A 21,160-nucleotide genomic window follows, 5' to 3' on the forward strand; every position below is an offset into this window, starting at 1 on the left:
GTCGGTGTTGACAATCAATCAAATAGAACAAACCAATCGGTGGCCGTCGGTGTTGTCGGTGTTGACAATCAATCAAATAAAACAAACCAATCGGTGGCCGTCGGTGTTGTCGGTGTTGACAATCAATCAAATAAAACAAACCAATCGGTGGCCGTCGGTGTTGTCGGTGTTGACAATCAATCAAATAAAACAAACCAATCGGTGGCCGTCGGTGTTGACAATCAATCAAATAGAACAAACCAATCGGTGGCCGTCGGTGTTGTCGGTGTTGACAATCAATCAAATAAAACAAACCAATCGGTGGCCGTCGGTGTTGTCGGTGTTGCAATCAATCAAATAAAACAAACCAATCGGTGGCCGTCGGTGTTGTCGGTGTTGACAATCAATCAAATAAAACAAACCAATCGGTGGCCGTCGGTGTTGACAATCAATCAAATAGAACAAACCAATCGGTGGCCGTCGGTGTTGTTGGTGTTGCAATCAATTAAATAAAACAAACCAATCGGTGGCCGTCGGTGTTGTCGGTGTTGACAATCAATCAAATAAAACAAACCAATCGGTGGCAATTTAAATTGTTTACGTACAATATTTAAATTGTTTACGTACAATATTTAAATTGTTTACGTACAATATTTAAATTGTTTACGTACAATACAAAGGATTTATTGTATTATTATATATTTTATTAGAAATATTATAACACTCAATATTTAATATATAAATTTAATAAATATCTTAAATTGTATTAATATATATATCTTTAAGTTATTTATATATATTAAATGTTACTTTAAATATTAAAAAACTTATTATAATACAAAATAAACATTAATTTTTTACTATAAACTAGAAAAAAAGTTTTATACTTAATATTATAACCAATATATTGTTAGATAAAAAACTTTGTAAAAAAACTTTTATAATACTTTTATAATATTAAATAATACCGTATATTAAATAATATAGTTTATAAATCAATAATTTGTTTTTCTAATATAAAAATATTTATATATTAATAATACTGTACTATCATAGTTTAAATTATCATTAAGTTTTTATATTATTAACGTTTTAATAGTTTATGTATAATAGATATCTGTATTATTAATACAATTTGATTTTCATATATACTGTATAAACAGGTACATATTTTTTAATCATTAAATAAGCAAGCAAAAAAAATATTTTTTATATAACAGTTAACAAAATAATATTGAAAACAAAATTAATTGTTGTTATTATTGTGTTATAATATATTTTTAGATATCTAACAACAATTAGTATATATGTAATATTAATAATTACTATTTATTATGAAATATATATTTTATATTATATGACTCACAAAAAATTTTGTTAACCACTTCCTATAACTTATACAAAAAACATATACCACTTATAGTTGGATATACAGTACAGTATACTATAGATATACAGTGTATTAGTTATTTTTAAATTAAATAAAAAAAACTATTGATTATAACTAAATAAGTGATAATTTACTAATTAGTTAGCTATTGGTTGTTATTATTAATATCTAAAACTTTTAGTTTTTGGTAATCACTATTAAGAGACAATTGATCACAAAAAAAAGGTTTAAAAATATATTTATATAATAAAGTTTTTTTTTATATAAAATTAATATATTTATTCATAATTAAAAATTAATAAATTATTATATTGTTAATTAATTTTATATTTTTTTTTAAAAAAAACTAGTTATTAAACTATTAGTATTTTATAATTAAATATGAATTATATATTTTTTTAGAGATAAGTTAGGAGAGTGACCAACAATACAGTTGCCGCCGGTATTTATACAAGGATTTACAATTAAAGTCAATTTCACGAAAAGTATTTAAAAATTATTTTTAATAAAAATATAACTATATTATTATTAAGTTTTTAAAAACAATTTTTTTCTAATTTATTATTTAATAGTTAACTTACATCTCCAAGTCTCTACTAAATTTTATCCCATATTTTTGTTTCTATCATCTCTTAAAAAATTTAATATCAATTTATCAAATCTCATCTAGGTAATATAATATCTCTAATTAATTACTAATATTTATTATTGATTTTACTAAAAATTTTTTTAACCACTTCCTATAACTACTATAATATAAAATATATATCACTTATTGGGATATACAGTGTATTAATTATTTAATTAAAGTTAGCTTATTAAATAAAAATAAAACTATTCAACTATTTAAACTAAATAAGTTATAATTTATTAATTAGTTAGCTATTGGTTATTATTATTATTATTAATAATAATATCTGAAATTATTATTTTTTTAGTAATCACTATTGAAAAACAACTAATCACTTAATATAAAACAAAGGTTTAAAAAATATATTTACATAATAAAGAAATTTATTAATAAAATTAATTAATAAATCATTAGATTGTTAATTAATTTTTTTTTAGTTTTTTGAACTAGTTATTTAAAGTCATTACAGTAAATGATAATTATTAATAATACATTTAACTATAGTATTTATAATCTAATATGAATTTTTAATATATTTTTAAAGATACGATTAGACTGACCAACAATACAGTTAACGTAGGTATATATATATATATATATATATATACTAGGATTTGGGTGTTTTATAGATTTTTAAAATTTTTGAAAATTTATTAAAAATATCAATTTAAAAAATCTCATCGAGGTAATATAATCTCTAATTAATAATAATATTTAGATTTTTAATAAAAATTGTTTGTTTTTTAATTTATTTACCAAATAGTTAACTATCATCTCTAATCATTACTAATTTATTAATTAAATCTATTTTGCTATCACCACTACAACCTACAAAAACACTAATTTTATTAAAAGGTTAGAAAATATTAAATATTAATATTAAGATTTAGTATCGTTAAAAATGTTATTATAATTTAAAGTTTAATAATTGAATTTAAGAAAAAATTTGTTAAAACAGTTAAACAAAATGCAAATATATAGAACATATACAACTTCTTTGTATATACAATACAGTATACTACAGATATACAGTGTATTAATTATTTAATTAAAATTAGATTTTTAATAAATTAAAAACTATTATCTAAATAAGTGAGTGATAGTTTTCTAATTAGTTAGTTAATTGGTAATTATTATTATTAATAAGAGACAACTAATCACTAAATAAAACAAAGGTTTAAAAAATATACTTATAATAATAAAGAATTTATTATAAAATTAATTAATAAATTATTAATAAAATAAAAACTAATAAATTTATTATATTGTTAATAAATATTATAAATTTTAAAAACTAATTATTTAACATTTATTACATTAAGTGATAATTATTAATATCATAATTAATACATTCAAGTGTAATTTAACTTAAGTTTTAATTTAATTTAAGTATTATAATAATAATATGAATTTTTAATATATTTTTTAGAGATACGATTAGACTGACCAACAATACAGTTACAGCCGGTATTTATACTAGGATTTTGGTGTCTAAGATTTTTAAAATTATTGAAAATTTATTAAAAAATTTCAATTTATCAATCTCATAAAGGTACTATAATCTCTAATTAAAACTAACATTTATTACAAATAAAGATTTTTAATACAAATTGTTTGTTTTTTAATTTATTTACCAAATAGTTAACTATCATCTCTAATCACTATTAATTTATTAATTAAATCTATTTTGCTATCACCACTACAACCTACAAAAACACTAATTTTATTAAAAGGTTAGAAAATGTTAAATAATAATAATAATAATAAATTAATAAAAAAAATTATTTATATTAAGAATTAGTATTGTTAAAAAATTTATAATTAAATTTAAGAAACGATATTTAAAACTGTTAAACAAAATGCTTTTAAAGTAATTATTTTTAAACAATATTTTTTTCTCTCTTTGTGTATATGTGTGTATATGTGTGTATATGTGTGTATATGTGTGTATGTGTGTGTATGTGTGTGTATATGTGTATATAAGTGTGTGTATGTGTGTGTATGTGTGTGTATGTGTGTGTATATGTGTATATAAGTGTGTATATGTGTGTATATGTGTGTATGTGTGTGTATAAGTGTGTATGTGTGTGTATATGTGTATATAAGTGTGTATATGTGTGTATATGTGTATATAAGTGTGTATATGTGTGTATATGTGTATATAAGTGTGTATATGTGTGTATATGTGTGTATATGTGTGTATATGTGTGTATATGTGTGTATATGTGTGTATATGTGTGTATATGTGTGCATATGTGTTTATTTGAGTGTATGTTTGTATGTATTAATTTATCTGATTTTTCTTTAAAAAAATGTATAAATAATCTTAAATAAATCACAATTGCTTATAGTATTTATATATATTATATATATTTAACAATTAAGTGTACCAAATTTTACCTGTGTATATCTTAATTACTTATCATAGTACATCATACAAAAAATCAATGTTATATGCAGTACTTTATAAAGTAATTAATTATTTAAAAAAAACATATTATATAATATCATTAATTTTTCTATTATAAATTTAATAGTTTATGTACAATAGATATATATTTTTAATACACTTAGATTATTATATAATTATTTCTTAATCATTAAATAACAAATATATAAAAATAGAAGAAAGCTAAATAATAAATAATAAAATTTAAGTTAATTATTTACCTATTGTATTATTATATATTTTTAAAAATATGATAACATCATAAATAATTAATAAATAATTTTAATCAATATCTATCTATTATATAATGTTTTCTATTAGTCATCATTTAAATAAAAATTATATTTCCTTAAAAATATATAACACTTTTTAAATATATATATAGTTAAAAATCATTATTATTCATTAAAAATAAGTTTAATTTTTTAATCGCTTTATAATTAAAATATTTGATAGTTTACTAATTAGTTAGTTATTGAGTATTATTTATATATAAAACTACTGGTAATTACAAACGATAATTAAATAAAATCATTTAAAAAATATATATAATTTATAATTTCTATAAAAATAATTGATACGATTAGACTGACCAACAATATAGTTTCCGCCGATATTTTGAAAAAAATGTTTGTCTAATATATTGAAATAATTTATATGAAATTTTATTAAATAATTTTAATAAATTATTATCAAAACCATTAAAGTAATAATAATCTACGTATAATATAAATATTTATTTCTAATACCATTTTTTAAACAAATTTAATATCAATAATATAATAGTAAACTAATTAAATAATTAATTATAATTATAAACAAAAACAACTTTTATAACATTAATTTTTAAAAATTATTTAGAATCAAAATTTTATTTAAATATTTACTTAATAAAATTATTGTCCAATAAAATATAGACAAATGCGTAAATGACCATGATTACGGCATAACTACTTAAAAATTATTATCATTACAAATGCTGTTTTAATTAATTTTAAAATTAATTTAAGAAACCATGAATTAAATTGAATATTTAAAATTTATTTTGAACTCAAATTTAATCTAATATAATGTTTTAATAAACCCATTGGTCTACTAACGTATAGACAATAGCTTAACTGAATATTTGATGCCAAATCGTATCGATTGTTACCCAATAAATGTTGTAGCTATTGTTTTAACAAATTATTGAATTTATGATTTAAAAATTTAATACAATTAATAAAATCTCTCTCTCTCTCTCTCTCTCTCTCTCTCTCTCTCTCTCTCAATAAATACAATTATTTAAAATAAATATTATTTATTATATATTTCTATATGATTAACACATATATGTTAAAAATATACTCTATTTACAATATATTCTATAAATATAATATTTTATTTTTTTTAAATAATTAAAAACAATTTATGTAAATTAATTTAAAATATATTTTTTTGTATCTTAAAAAATTAAAGTATATTACAAGGAAAGAATTTCAAGATAAAAATTAACTGAAAATTATTTAATTATTTTTAAATGTAAGTAAATTAAAATAAATAATTAATTATTTTTTAAAAATTTAAATTTAAAATAATTCAATAATAATAATAATACTAATAATTTTTTTAATTAATATATTACAGAATAATAATAATAATATTAGTTATGCCTCTCAATAATAATTGGTTTCGACAAAACACCTGTTGTCAAAAAGTTTCGGCGTTTTTCTCAAGTATTGGTAACTATTGTAAGGATAAATACAATTCACGAATCGATAGTATCAGCGAATGGATGGACAAACAGCACAAATCGTGGGACGAAATGTCTCGTAAAGACAAAAAAGTTTTAATCATAAAAATCATTTCATACAATGTCTGCGGTTTACTACTAATTGTTTGTTCAAGTATTTTGTTCAAACAGTTCGATAATAGCAAAACAGTTGTCAACATTAGTATCAAAAAACTTGAATTTGATTACTTACCGGCCGTCACACTCTGCCATCCATATGCCTTGCGTATGGACGGTCTGGCCGATAGGTTTCCCGAACTGCAACCAAACTATACTGAATATTTGAATCTAATTATCTCATTGAATGAAAGCGATATTTCTAACAAAACTCTGTTAGAAAATCTTGAAAATATTTACACAAATTTTGTTCAGTACTATAGAAATAAAAATTTATCACTTAATGAGCTCTATTCAGATGAACTTACCGTACCGTTTTATATATATGAAAACACACCTGAAGTATCTAATGTATTTTTGGTTAAATTAGTATCCAATGATGAGCTGTATATATATGGTGGTGATGAACCAATTACTTCAATACTAAGTGATTCATTTTTTTATAAAAAATGTTTTACATTCCTTAGTCGTCAATTTGAAGGATCATTTGCTAAAATGATTAATTATGATAAGATAACTATAAATATGTATCACAACAATACATGGTTCCCTCCTAATATGTTTAAAACAGAAGAGGGACAAATATATCTATTGCTTCATAGTCTCAATAGCATGCCTTATGATTTAAATCATAATTTCTTGCCTTTAGATATTGACTTTGATTATGAAATTGGTTATACACTTACCAAAACTGTACGCTTACCGCCTAATTACGACACAATGTGTTACAACTATGATATTATGGCGGAAGTAGCTGCGAAAACTCGTAGTCAATGTAGACATCAATGTCTTAGCAATAATTTATATTTTGAAGAAAATTGTTGCTATTATCTTAATGATTCAAAAGAGATATTTATATCATGTGCTAATAATTTACCAGATTATTTAATGATACCATCTATATATTTTAATTTATCATCAAATAGTCGTAATTATAGTGTTATGTTAGCTTATATGTGTAAATTTCGGTATGAAAAAATATGCGATTCTCAATGTCAAAGCGAATGTTCTATCGATAAGTATAATTTAGAAATAAATAAGAAAAGTAGTAAAAAAATCAAAGTAAATGGAAATTGGAATAAAAGTATTCAATTAATTATAAATCATAATACAAATGACGACACAATTGTAGAACATATACCGGAAATGTCTACAATTACTATGTTATCGAATTGGGGCGGTCTATTTGGAATGTGCCTAGAAATAGGTGTATTAACAATTTTGATTACTATAATCAAATTTATATTTAAAAATTATTTTAATTAGATTTAAATTTTTTAATATCTTATCTATGTTCAGTTTTAAAAAAATATATCATTAAAAATATAATTTTTATAAATTATAACAAAATTAGACTTTTTATTTTATAATTTTTTATTAAATAATAATATATTTGTATTTATATTATAATTTGTTAAAAATTTATAAAATAAATTTAATTTTGAAATGTAAAATATTTTATATGTATTAAAATTATTAATCAATAATAAATAACTTAATTCAATTCAATTATAGCTCATTATATTTTATAATAAATATGACAAATTATATAATAATTAATTTTTTGAATCAATCATAAATCATTGTTTTATGTTATTATACAATTCTGAGTTGATAATGTCATAATTATAATATAAACATATTTGCAGTATCACTATAGTATATTAAATAAAAGTTTACAAAATTTAATTAAAAATAAAAACCAAATGTTTTTTACTTTCAGGTATTTCTAAATAATTTTTCCAATTGCTTGAAATTTTAATTATAATTCCATTTTAAATTTAATTTCTTATTTTAAATTACTAAAAATTACAAAAATACAATGAGAGGAACTAATTTAACAATTGTTAAATTTTTTATAATAATTGTTTCAATTATTATCATACAGTCATTAGCAAACAGTCATGTTATTGTTGACGGTATGTATTTAGTATTTAATATTTAATATAATATATATTATTTAAATTTATTGAATACAAAATATAAGCTGAATGTACAAAAAATGGTCAACGCTGTGAAATATCAAATCATAACTGTTGTAGTAAATCATGTATAATTGTAAACTCTCAGCCCAAAGTATCAAAATGTAGTAAGTAATATTTATAGATAAAAATCTTAAAAATAAATTTTATTTAAAAGTTTATTAATATGCTAATTTTATAAAAACTCAATTTAGTTACTTGTATAAAATCTGGTCTATATTGTAACATAAACATAAACCAATGCTGTAGTAAAGTCTGTATTCCTAAAAATAGAAATGCATCAGGTAAAGATGGTAAATGCGAATAACGTTAAAAGTAATAAAACTAAATAAACTAAAGTTCAATGTATTTTATAAATTAAAAGTAATTATGAAAATAAAAAAAATTAATTGATATATTTATTTTTAAAATTATTATACAAATAGCTTTTACTTTTTCTCTCTGTCTCTCTCTCTCTCTGTCTCTCTGTCTCTCTCTCTGTCTCTCTCTCTGTCTCTCTCTCTCTGTCTCTCTCTCTGTCTCTCTCTCTCTGACTCTCTCTCTGCCTCTCTCTCTGCCTCTCTCTCTGCCTCTCTGTCTCTCTCTGTCTCTCTCTGTCTCTATCTCTCTCTGTCTCTCTCTCTCTCTGTCTCTCTCTCTGTCTCTCTCTCTCTGTCTCTCTCTGTCTCTCTCTCTCTCTGTCTCTCTGTCTCTCTCTGTCTCTCTCTGTCTCTCTCTGTCTCTCTCTGTCTCTCTCTGTCTCTCTCTGTCTCTCTCTGTCTCTCTCTGTCTCTCTCTGTCTCTCTCTGTCTCTCTCTGTCTCTCTCTGTCTCTCTCTGTCTCTCTCTGTCTCTCTCTCTCTGTCTCTCTCTCTGTCTCTCTCTCTCTCTGTCTCTCTGTCMCTCTCTGTCTCTCTCTGTCTCTCTCTGTCTCTCTCTATCTCTCTCTCTCTCTCTCTCTCTCTCTCTCTCTCTCTCTCTCTCTCTCTCTCTGTCTCTCTCTCTCTCTCTCTCTCTCTCTCTCTCTGTCTCTCTCTGTCTCTCTCTGTCTCTCTCTGTCTCTCTCTGTCTCTCTCTGTCTCTCTCTGTCTCTCTCTGTCTCTCTCTGTCTCTCTCTGTCTCTCTCTGTCTCTCTCTGTCTCTCTCTGTCTCTCTCTGTCTCTCTCTGTCTCTCTCTGTCTCTCTCTGTCTCTCTCTGTCTCTCTCTGTCTCTCTCTGTCTCTCTCTGTCTCTCTCTGTCTCTCTCTGTCTCTCTCTGTCTCTCTCTGTCTCTCTCTGTCTCTCTCTGTCTCTCTCTGTCTCTCTGTCTCTATACACTATATAACACTATACCCCTCCCCCCTGAAAACAAAAACCTTTATCAATCCTGATAAATATATATCTATTTTTTTCAGGACAAACCATAATAATGATAACAATGACAACCGTAATATTATGATTTATTCGGCACTGATTGTAGGCCTGTGCGTGACATCACTGTTAGCCACTGTATCGTTTTATATGATGTGTATGCGGGCATCGATAATACTATAGACGTAGACGTATAGACGTATATTTTCAACACTATTGAGAGCACCCATTCACCGGCAGGTAGGACAACTCAGGGATACAATCACTGGTCAATTGCCCGGTATGTTGGACGGTATGATCAACAAAGGTGGCAGTAATTTTAGTGTCGGTCAACCCCAACTGGTATGTCTGGCCAGAGCTATATTGCGTAACAATAGGATACTGGTGTTGGACGAGGCAACCGCTAATGTTGACCATCAAACCGAAGCTCTCATTCAGCGGACAATACGCGAAAAGTTTCGTAACTGTACTGTCATTACTATTGCTCACCGATTGAACACAATTATAGACTCGGATAAAGTGCTGGTAATAACCGGTGCTTTTAATTTTAATATTATTTTTTTTTAATATTTTTTGCTTTACTATTTGAAAAAGCATCGATAGGTTTTAGACGCCGGCAAAACATTACTATTCAGATAAATTTAACATACAATTCAATGAATTAGATTCGGAAATTGATTAATATTTTAATTTTATTTTTTAGATTATTATTAGAAAATATTTTTAAAAAATCAATAATCAGTTATATTATTTAATTTAGATTTATGTTTTTAGAAATAATGTAACTTATTTTATTTTTTTAGTTTTATTTTAGTTTATTTTTTTCTAATAAATAATTCATAAACATTTATAAAATAATAGTTTAAATTTCATGTAAAAGTAATTAATTTGGTTTTTATTTTTTAGTAGATATGCTTAATATATTTTTATTTAAATATTTTATATTTTAATGTTAATGAATAATATCACTAATCATTTAAGTTGATTGAATTTTTTATTGTATTTAAAAATATTTCAATAAAATTTATCATATTATATGATTTATTTATTTTTTAATTACTAATAAAACAAGAATTACACATTGAATTCAATATTTATAATTTAATTAAATAAATAAGTAATTAAATTTCAAAAAATATGTTCAAATTATTATTTTAATAAGATATTTATAATGTATTACATAAACTGTTTTTTTAATTAATCATTATAAGTATAATTTATTATACCTGTATATTAATAATTCATTTTTATTATTTTTTTTAATTAAATAATTTAAAAGTATAGGTATGTCAATTTTTTGTAAATAATACCAATAATTATTAAATATAATTATTAAATAAAATATTATATTTTAATTTTTTTTAAGAAAAACAAACAAAACTAATGGACACTAAACAATTGGTAACCATACCGTCCCCATGGGATGACATAAATATTATATCACGAATCACATTCAGGTAATTAATTATCTAGTTTTTTTTGTATACCCTGGTAACATTGGTAACACTAAATTTAACCTGTACATTTATATAAATTGATAATTTTTAGACGCCATCAACTAAATACTGTATATATATAATATAAATATTATTACTAGAATATAGAATATAATATTAAAATTTTAATTTAATTAATTTTTTTATAAATTATAATATTGATATTTATTTATTTTTTGTTTTGCTAAATTAGCTGGGTATGGGGCTTATTTATCCGGGCACATAAAAAGGACCTGGAGTTTACTGACCTATACCGGTGCTCCAAATCGGATGAAACCGAGTGTTTGCGCAACAAATTGGAAAAGTTAGTTTTACTTATGATGATAATAATAATAATAATAATAATAATAATAATAATTAGTTTTTTAATAATAAAAATTTACAAAAAGTAAATAAATTACGTGTAGCTAATAATTTTTTATTATAATTATTAGTATTATTAGTTAGTTAACCTAGTTAACCTTATATTGATTTATAAAAATTATTATTCAATCATAAAATTATTTAACTAATATATACCGTACAGTATACTGAATAATATAATAATAATAATAATTAAATTAAAATTATTTTCTATATAGTATATCTAATTTATATATATTTAATTATATAAATATATATATATAGAAACTGGAACAATGAGCTAGCTAATAAAAAGCAACCATCATTGGCTATTGCATTGTTTAAAACAATTGTTAACGAATATTTAGCATGCTTATTTTGGATGATAATCCAGGTAATAATAATAATAATAATAATAATTGACAATTAATATATAAATCTACACTTATACACAAAACAAAATTATATTTAATTAAAATATATATTTATATATATTAATCTAGCAACTCATAATAAGGATCAGTGTACCGATTATGTTGGGCCAAGTTGTACGCTATTTTCAGGGCGACCCCCAAATAACCCGCCAGTGGGCCGTCTGGGTTGGGGTCGGTATTGTTTTGATGTCTCTAATCGATCGGGTAGTTATCAATCATCTAGCATTTCTGTATACATTGCGTATGGGTATGCGTATGAGAGTGGCCACATCGGCGCTTATCTATCGTAAGGTATGTACTGTACAGTATGTAATACCGGTGCTGCTTTGTTGCTTTATTTAAATCGGTTATCGCCAATACAATAGTTATTATTATTAATTTTATAATATATATAAATAAATTGTTAACTTTGACTTAAATTGATTAAGATTAGTGATGATTTACACTGTAATAGAGATAGTAATAATCATTTGAAGTTATATATATACAGTATTTATACATTTATATACAATATATACATACAATATATATATTGTTAGTAACAATTTGTTACCAATAAATGGGTATTAACTTTATATTAATTATTAAGACTATTATATTTATAGATTTATAATATATAGATAAATATTATTTTTAAATTATGCATATGTATAATATGCTTAATTTATTTTGTATGCAATTATCGTATTAGTGATTAATAGTTATTATTTAATAATTATATTAATAATAATAATTTTTGTTTTTTTTTTTAAAAAAGACAATGAAATTGAGTCGTTCATCACTAGCACAGACAACTGTCGGTCAAATACTAAACATACTGTCCAATGATGTCAACCGTTTTGATGAGGTTTGACACATACAATCATTAGATACACAAAAAAAAATTGTGAGATTTTTTTGTTGTTTTTATTTTAACTACTAATAGAAAAAAAAATTAAAAAATATTTTTTTTGTTTAATTTAATTAATTATCTATAGTTTTCACAATTTTCCCATTCAATAATCATTGCACCCCTACAATCGGCAATCATCGGCTATATACTATGGAAACAATTAGGTTGGCCATGTTTGGCCAGTATGGCCGTAATCATATTGTTCATACCGTTTCAGCTAATACTGGGCTCAATGTTTCGACAGATACGGCTCAGGACTAGTGTACTAACCGATCAACGATTACTTGTAATGAATGAGATTATCTCTGGTATGCGTGTCATCAAAATGTATACCTGGGAGTTGGCGTTTGGACAGTTGGTTTCAGATATTCGCAAGTAATGATGGGAACAGTTATGTTGTCGTCTAATTTAAAAACCAATATACTATTTATATATGCATTGTCCGCAAGTATTTAGTCATACATATTGTCTCCCGATAAGCACTTAAACAGCTTATGATATCTAATAATATTATATATATATATATATCAGGGTTAAGCAAGGTTTTGGATTTTAGAGGGGGTAGGGTGGGGTGAAATTTACAAAATTCTCGAAAAATCTTGGGGGGGTCTAGGGGTGTAAATAGACTTTTATTGCATTTTTAAACAGAAATTTAAAAAAAATCAAAATCAGGGGGGGGGGTAAAATCCCAAAATTTCGATTTTAGTGGGGTATTTTGGCCTTACCCCCTTACCCCTTACTTAACTCTGATATATATATACTATATATAACATAATTATAGATCTGAAGTAAAGCGCATCCGAAACAGTAATTTACTTAAAGGTATCAACATATTAGCGTATATACTGTTACCCCGTATTATTGTCTACCCGTGTCTAGTGATGTATGTCCTGATGATGAACAACGATAACCGATTGACTGCCGACAAAGTGTTTGTCACTGTTTGCTACGTAAACATTATGCGACAACTATTAGGCAAAGGTTTGCCAACATTTATCTCATCAACCAATGAACTGGTAGTTGTTATTAGACGTCTAGAGGTATTAATTTTATCTAATTTTTTTTAATTTATTTTCATCTATCATATTATTTCATTTATGATTTATTATTATTTTTAATTTTTTTTTAATAAAAAAATTAGGAATTTTTAGCGCTCAAAGAAATCAAATATAATTTAAGTAAAAACAAGATACAGGAGCTGAAAGTTTTGTCTAATATATCTAATAATAATAATAATAATTTTGATGAAAAGGGTGTCTATATTGATAATATGACTGCCCGTTGGACTAATGTATGTATCAAATATATATAATTAAAATTTTTTGATAAATTGTTATATAATTTGAATATTTATTATTTTAAAAAATAAAGGAAATAATTAAACCGACACTAAATAATATCAGTGTTTGCGTAAAACCGGGACAATTGTTAGCTGTTATCGGATCGGTAGGCAGTGGAAAGGTATCAATAGTATTGTTAATTGATTTATATATATATATTATTATTATTTATGACAATATTTCCTAACCGTAGAGTTCATTATTGATGTCAGTCCTAAACGAGATGACTGTGGATTCGGGTTCACTGCGAGTGTCGGGTCGGGTATCGTATGCACCACAGGAGTCGTGGGCTTTCATTGCCAGTGTTCGCGATAACATATTGTTCGGTTCGGAGTATGACGAGCACCGGTACCAACAAGTAGTCAATGTGTGTGCATTGGACAGGGATTTCCAATTGTTTCCGTTCGGCGATCGGACACTTGTAGGTGAAAAGGGTGTACTGTTGAGTGGCGGCCAAAAATCACGTATCAGTTTGGCCAGGGCTATCTATCGTCAAGCAGATATCTACTTGTTGGACGACCCGTTATCGGCAGTGGACACACAAGTGGTCAAACATATATTTCAAAAGTAAATATATATATATATATAAGTAATTAAAATATTAGATTAGATACAGTACTGTATATATAATATATTAAAATATCGTATAAAATATATTATACGACATCAATAAATATAATTATAGTGTTATAAACAAAAATATATTATAGTATACCGTAATATATTTATTAAGATATTACTATTATATATATATATTAAATTAAAATTTTTTATTATATATAGATTAAAAGTAAAACATTTCTTAAAATTTTTTTATCTATTACTCTAAATATTTATTGTTTAATCTATTGATAATAATATTTATATATTTTCGTAATTTAGTTTCAATACAATACTCAATAACTATATACAGTATATATTAAAAATATTTTATTATTTTTATAATTATGATAAAAAAAATCTAAATTTAATTATTATTTACAGCTGTATTATAGACTATTTGAAAGATAAGACTCGTATATTAGTTACACATCAGATCCAGTTCCTTCAGGTTGTCGATAAGATACTGGTGCTCGACAATGGGGGTCAGTGTATAGCACTGGGCAGCAGCTATGATGAGATCAGCAAACAGTTAAACAACATTAATCTAATGTCTTATCAGCAAAACAATGAATATACTATCAATACTAATGGTGTAACCGATGGTTGTCAACAAAATATGGACCAAAAAAGTTTGTCCACAAAAGTAATGGCCAGCAATAGCCATCCGATTCAGGATATAATGCATACTAACGTGTCTAACGACTTGTCGACTAAATTGACGGACAAACCGGTTGTATTAGTTAAACCCGAAACGAAAATGATTGGTAGTATCGACTCTATGGTCTATTGGGCTTATGTTAGGGCAGGTGCCCGACCACTGTTGATGTCGACAATGATTTTGATGATTGTTTTGTCGCAATTGATATTTCAAGGCATCGACTATTGGCTATCCTATTGGTATTAATTATAGATATATATATTATTAACAGTTTTGTTTCCCATAGATATGATTTAGTTATCTATTAATAATATTTTATATTTTTAAAGGACAAGTAATAATCAAAATGATGACAACCAGAGCCGTAATATTATAATCTATTCATCACTGATTGTAGGCCTGTGCGTGACATCATTGTTGGCCACAATTAGTTTCTATATGATGTCTATGAGGTCGTCAATTAGTCTACATAATCGTATATTTACTAAACTATTGAGAGCACCGATAGACTTGTTTGAGTGTTCACCGGCAGGTAAAACACTCATATATATATATATATATATATCAGGGTTAAGCAAGGGGTGGGGTAGGGTGTCAATCCAAATGACCGCCCCCCCAAGCTAGACATTTTGGGATTTGTCCCCCTCCCCAGACTGTTTTGACCAAATAGGAAAAATTGTCGTTTAAATCCTACACCACCAACACCCAAACAAAAAGTCTACACCCCCGCCTAGACCCACCCCCTAAGATTTTTCGTGAATTTTGTAAGTTGACCCCACCCTAGACCCCCCGTCCTAAAATCCAAAACATTACTTAACCCTGATATATATAGCTATTAGTTATTATTATTACTTATTATTTTTATTATTACTTATTTTTCTTTAATATTACTTATTTTTTAATTATTTATTATTATTTTTATTATTTTTTATTATTACTTATTTTTCTTTAATATTACTTATTTTTTTATTATTTATTATTATTTTTATTATTTTTTATTATTACTTATTTTTCTTTAATATTACTTATTTTTTATTATTTATTATTATTTTTATTATTTTTTATTATTACTTATTTTTCTTTAATATTACTTATTTTTTAATTATTTATTATTATTTTTATTATTTTTTATTATTACTTATTTTTCTTTAATATTACTTATTTTTTATTATAATTAATTTTATTCATACATTTATGTTTAGGCCGTATATTAAATAGATTTTCAAAAGATATCGGTATTATTGATGAACAGTTACCGTCGGCAGCGTTTGAATTTATAATTGTAATATAAATATATGACAATAAATATTATGTAAATAATAATTTAATTATTATTATTTAAAAAAAATTAATTATCATCAGAACCTAGTGTTAACAATCGGTAATTTAGTGATCAATGCTATTGTCAATTGGTTTCTAGTATTTCCGGCAATAGTTTTAATACTAATGGTATTTATGTGTCGATATTTCTATATTAAAGCCGGTCGTGATATTAAACGTTTGGATGGCTTATGTATGTAGTTTTTAATGTAATTTTTTAAATACATTATTTAACTAATTGCTAATTAATTATCATAATTAGCCAGAAGTCCTATCTATTCGCACGTTAGCAACACATTGGCCGGACTGTCGACCATCCGATCACTGGATTCGGTAGACATGTTTGATAAGCAATTTGAGATCCACATGAACGACAACACCGCCACATACTTCCTGTTTATCTGTACGTCCCGTGCTTTCGGTGTACTAATGGACGGCATATGTATCGTCTATATAGCAGCTGTACTGGCCGTTGTAATGTCACTGTCGGACAGTCTGACCGGCGGTAATGCCGGTCTAGTGTTGTCGTCTAGTCTGACATTGATAGGTACAACACATTATTCGGTTAAATGTTGTACCGATTTTGAAGCTCATATGACTGCAGTTGAACGGGTGCTCGAATACAGCCGAATCAAACCGGAAGCCGATCTCCGGTCAGCACCCGATAGAAAACCGTCAACCGGTTGGCCACAATCAGGTTGTATTGAATTTAGAAAAATCAGTTTACAATACGCCGAGTCTCCGGTGCCGGTACTCAATGAGATAACTGTTGCGGTAAAAGGTGGCGAAAAAATCGGTATTATCGGACGTACCGGTGCCGGCAAATCATCGATAATATCGGCTCTGTTCCGATTGACTGAACCCACAAGCGGACAGATACTGATCGATGGCATAGATATCCAGTCGATTGGTTTGCATGATCTGAGACGGAAAATATCGATTATACCTCAGGAACCGATACTGTTCACGGGTTCGGTACGTAAAAACTTGGATCCATTCGATGAACACCCGGACTATAGATTGTGGTCAGCATTAGATGAGGTACAGCTTCGCGATGCAGTCAACCAATTGCCCGATATGTTGGACGGTATGGTCAGCGAAGGTGGCAGTAATTTTAGTGTCGGTCAACGCCAGTTGATATGTCTGGCCAGAGCTATATTGCGTAACAATAGGATACTGGTGTTGGACGAGGCAACCGCTAATGTTGACCATCAAACCGATGCATTGATTCAGCGGACAATACGCGATAAGTTTTGCAACTGTACTGTCATTACTATTGCTCACCGATTGAACACAATTATAGACTCGGATAAAGTGCTGGTAATAACCGGTGCTTTTAATTTAAATTTAAATTTTTAAAAAATATTTTTTAAATATTTTTTTATTTACTATTTTTAAAAACACCGGTAGGTTTTAGACGAGGGAAAAGTGATTGAATACGGAATCCCTTACATACTGTTGAAGTCCGGCAACAGTCTGTTCGCACGACTGGTCAGCCAAACGGGCAATCGTATGGCCAATCGGTTGCGACAAATGGCCAAACATTACTATTCACACAAATATGGCGAACAATTAGATGAAAGAGATTCTGAAAATTGATTAGAAATTTATATATAATTATGAGAAAAAAAATATAATTAATTACTAATTTATCTAATTTTATGTTTTCAGATTAATTAGTATTTTAATTTATATTTATTAATTAATTTACAAATATTGATTATTATTTTTTAAAATTTTATTTCAATCAATAATAGCAACTATTTTGTTTTAATACACTTAGTTAAAAAAATAAACTTAAATTTTAATATTTAAATTTTATCATGTAATATTAATTAATGACATTATTTATATTTTATTAAAAATTTAAAAAAAAATAATAGCATTGAAAACAATAACATATTTACTAGTAATTTAATATTAATATATAGATATAATATAATATAATTATTTAAAAAAAACAATTTTTTTTGAAACAAAAAATTTTTAATTTCCAAAAAAAAAGTTATACTCTTAAAATTTCAAATATCAAATAATAATAATAAGATTATGTTATATAAAGGTTAGGTTAGGTTAGGTTAGGTTAGGTTTTTTAACTTATATACAAGTTTTTAAGGGTTTTTAAATAAAATAACGTCAAGAATATCGCCATCATCGATACCTTCATCATATAAGGTCGTTCCAATTAATTTACCAGTTTTTTTTATCCGTTTTTATTTTAGGTATTCGATGATTTAGATTTTGACCCTTTAAATACAGTTCGCGTATAAATACTTTATTGTTTTTAACCAGTTTCCTAATATGTATATCCAACTCAACTTTAAATACACCTATACCTTTAGTTAATGGCACCCTATAGTCTATGAGGGCATTAGGATTATCGTTGCTAGTATAACGCTTATCCAAACGTAATTTTATGGTTGCATCTATTATTATATATATATATGATTTTTTTTATAAATAATAATAAATTTTTTTCCAATTACAATATTTTCATTTAAAACAATTAATATTCATATGATATTTCTAAATTATTGTATCGATTAATATTGTAATGTACTTATTATAGCAATATAAATATATAAGAAGGCGTTCATGTTATATATCTATTTTGATGTATATTTTTAACTAACTTGAAAACTATATAATTAAAAAATTAGATTTTGTAAATAAAAAAAGTATATTTATTATATAATTTATCTATAGATTTAACTATAAGCTCGTATATAGTACTCTAATATACATTTATTATATACAGAATCTAATTCGAGTTATTTAGTATATATATATATATATAGATCAGGATCAGGATTTATAGTTCACGTCACATAGTATATATGGTACACTTTTTGGAGACCCTGTCCCCTTTATTTGTATTATTACCCATAGCATGCGTATAGCACTCATAAGCATAGTTAGAGGACTATCTAGAAACAGTAAGTCAGCTTGGTAAGGGGACGATTCTTTGTATGACAAACTAGCTGCTACTTAATATTTGAAATGGCAATAAACAACATTGGCTCACCAGGGAATCGATCCCCGGACGTCGTACCTCTATGTTGTTTCTCAGGCAACAAGTGCAAACAGCCGACGTCTTAGTTCATTACACCATTGAGCCACGGACTACATATATATATATATATATATATATATCTGGACAGATATATTGAACGCCTCTTTATATATATAAATATAATTTTAAATAAAATAAACATACCACCACCATTGTATGGTTTTCGTGTCGGTTTAATTACTTGTTCATAATCTCCATGTTTTTTCATTTGATAATCTTTGAATCCTTGTTGTGTTTTATAAGCATTTCCATATTTAAATTCTTTAAATCCTTCCGTTTGTTTATAATTATTATTTCCCAATTGATGCGCTTTAAATGCTTGGTCATTTCTTTCATAAATAACTATATAAAAATTTTTTTAATTATTTGATTAATTAGTTTTTATTAATATATATAATTCTAAGTACTAATAAATTTATATGTAAAAAATATAAAGTAAAATTAAATTGTATTTAATAAAAATACAATTAGTTTTTTTTATCTATTGGTGAGTCAAATGAGTAAATGCCGTAAAACTCAACTAATGTTTTACTTATATACTGTATATATAATTAAATTTTTAAAATAAATATATTAAAAGTAGTAATCCTTTACTTATTTGTTTTTTTTTTTGGATACATAAAATTATATTTTTACTAATAATACTTAAAAAAAATAATTTAAAAGTTTTATTTATTAAGCTAAAAGCTAAATTTATAATACTAAAATAATCATCATCATTTTTTCAGTAGTACAATATTTAAAAAAACATTTGATTAAATTTTATTTTAAAGATATTGTATTACGAATTTTATTTTTCTAAAAAAAAACTTACAAAATGGATGCTAATATTAAATTATAATTTAACTAATCTATAAAAACTAAATATTTTATAAATTAAAAATAAAATATTATATAAAAACTACTACTACAACAACAAAAAAATAATAAATTTAAAAAATAGCTTATATAGAAATATATTAATTATAATTATAAAATAAATTATTAATTACTAGTATTATATAAAAATATATATGTATTATAAACATTATAAATAAGCTAATAGTATAGCTAATTAAAACTATATATATATTTAATATAATTATTTACCTGGAGCTTGTTGTTTTGGTTTGCCATTTAATTTATCAATTAAAGCACCTTGGCCACCTAATTAATTAAATAATAATTTGTTTTTATTTAATAAAAATTATTGATAAAAATTTTATAATCAATTAATTATTGTTAATATAATATTATATTATTTTCTAACCAAATATAAGTAAAACAAACAAAATTAAACCAAAAATTATTGTAACTTTCATTTTTTTAATTAGTTAAAAATAATAATTAATTAATTTTTAATTTATGACAAAAAT

At 24.9% G+C, this 21,160-nt stretch overlaps 3 protein-coding genes across 3 annotated transcripts; 2 read left to right on the forward strand and 1 right to left on the reverse strand.

Moving 5' to 3' along the window:
- Positions 1 to 8,139: 8,139 nt before the first annotated feature.
- Positions 8,140 to 10,258, forward strand: LOC128955669 (uncharacterized). The gene is made up of 4 exons (XM_054301344.1): positions 8,140 to 8,256; positions 8,325 to 8,426; positions 8,514 to 8,603; positions 9,692 to 10,258. Exons 1-4 carry the CDS (start codon positions 8,160 to 8,162, stop codon positions 9,733 to 9,735), a joined length of 333 nt encoding a protein of 110 aa, XP_054157319.1. The 5' UTR covers positions 8,140 to 8,159; the 3' UTR covers positions 9,736 to 10,258.
- An 806-nt stretch (positions 10,259 to 11,064) lies between these two features.
- Positions 11,065 to 18,331, forward strand: LOC128956880 (ATP-binding cassette sub-family C member 4-like). The gene is made up of 16 exons (XM_054302597.1): positions 11,065 to 11,104; positions 11,337 to 11,447; positions 11,771 to 11,879; positions 11,989 to 12,210; positions 12,677 to 12,766; positions 12,897 to 13,186; positions 13,593 to 13,851; positions 13,953 to 14,102; positions 14,183 to 14,272; positions 14,345 to 14,718; positions 15,136 to 15,651; positions 15,742 to 15,944; positions 16,615 to 16,694; positions 16,775 to 16,925; positions 16,995 to 18,052; positions 18,143 to 18,331. The coding sequence occupies exons 3-16, from the start codon at positions 11,868 to 11,870 to the stop codon at positions 18,329 to 18,331; spliced, it is 3,684 nt and encodes a 1,227-aa protein (XP_054158572.1). The 5' UTR covers positions 11,065 to 11,104; positions 11,337 to 11,447; positions 11,771 to 11,867.
- A 472-nt stretch (positions 18,332 to 18,803) lies between these two features.
- Positions 18,804 to 21,111, reverse strand: LOC128957330 (uncharacterized). The gene is made up of 4 exons (XM_054303072.1): positions 21,055 to 21,111; positions 20,895 to 20,951; positions 19,950 to 20,147; positions 18,804 to 19,158 (listed from the first exon to the last, which is right to left on the reverse strand). Exons 1-4 carry the CDS (start codon positions 21,104 to 21,106, stop codon positions 18,923 to 18,925), a joined length of 543 nt encoding a protein of 180 aa, XP_054159047.1. The 5' UTR covers positions 21,107 to 21,111; the 3' UTR covers positions 18,804 to 18,922.
- Between the last annotated feature and the right edge of the window lie 49 nt (positions 21,112 to 21,160).

This window comes from Oppia nitens, unplaced genomic scaffold, assembly GCF_028296485.1.
Source record: "Oppia nitens isolate AA-2021 unplaced genomic scaffold, nextdenovo-longstitch-racon4-pilon3 scaffold12_pilon_pilon_pilon, whole genome shotgun sequence".
Lineage (NCBI taxonomy): Eukaryota > Metazoa > Arthropoda > Arachnida > Sarcoptiformes > Oppiidae > Oppia > Oppia nitens.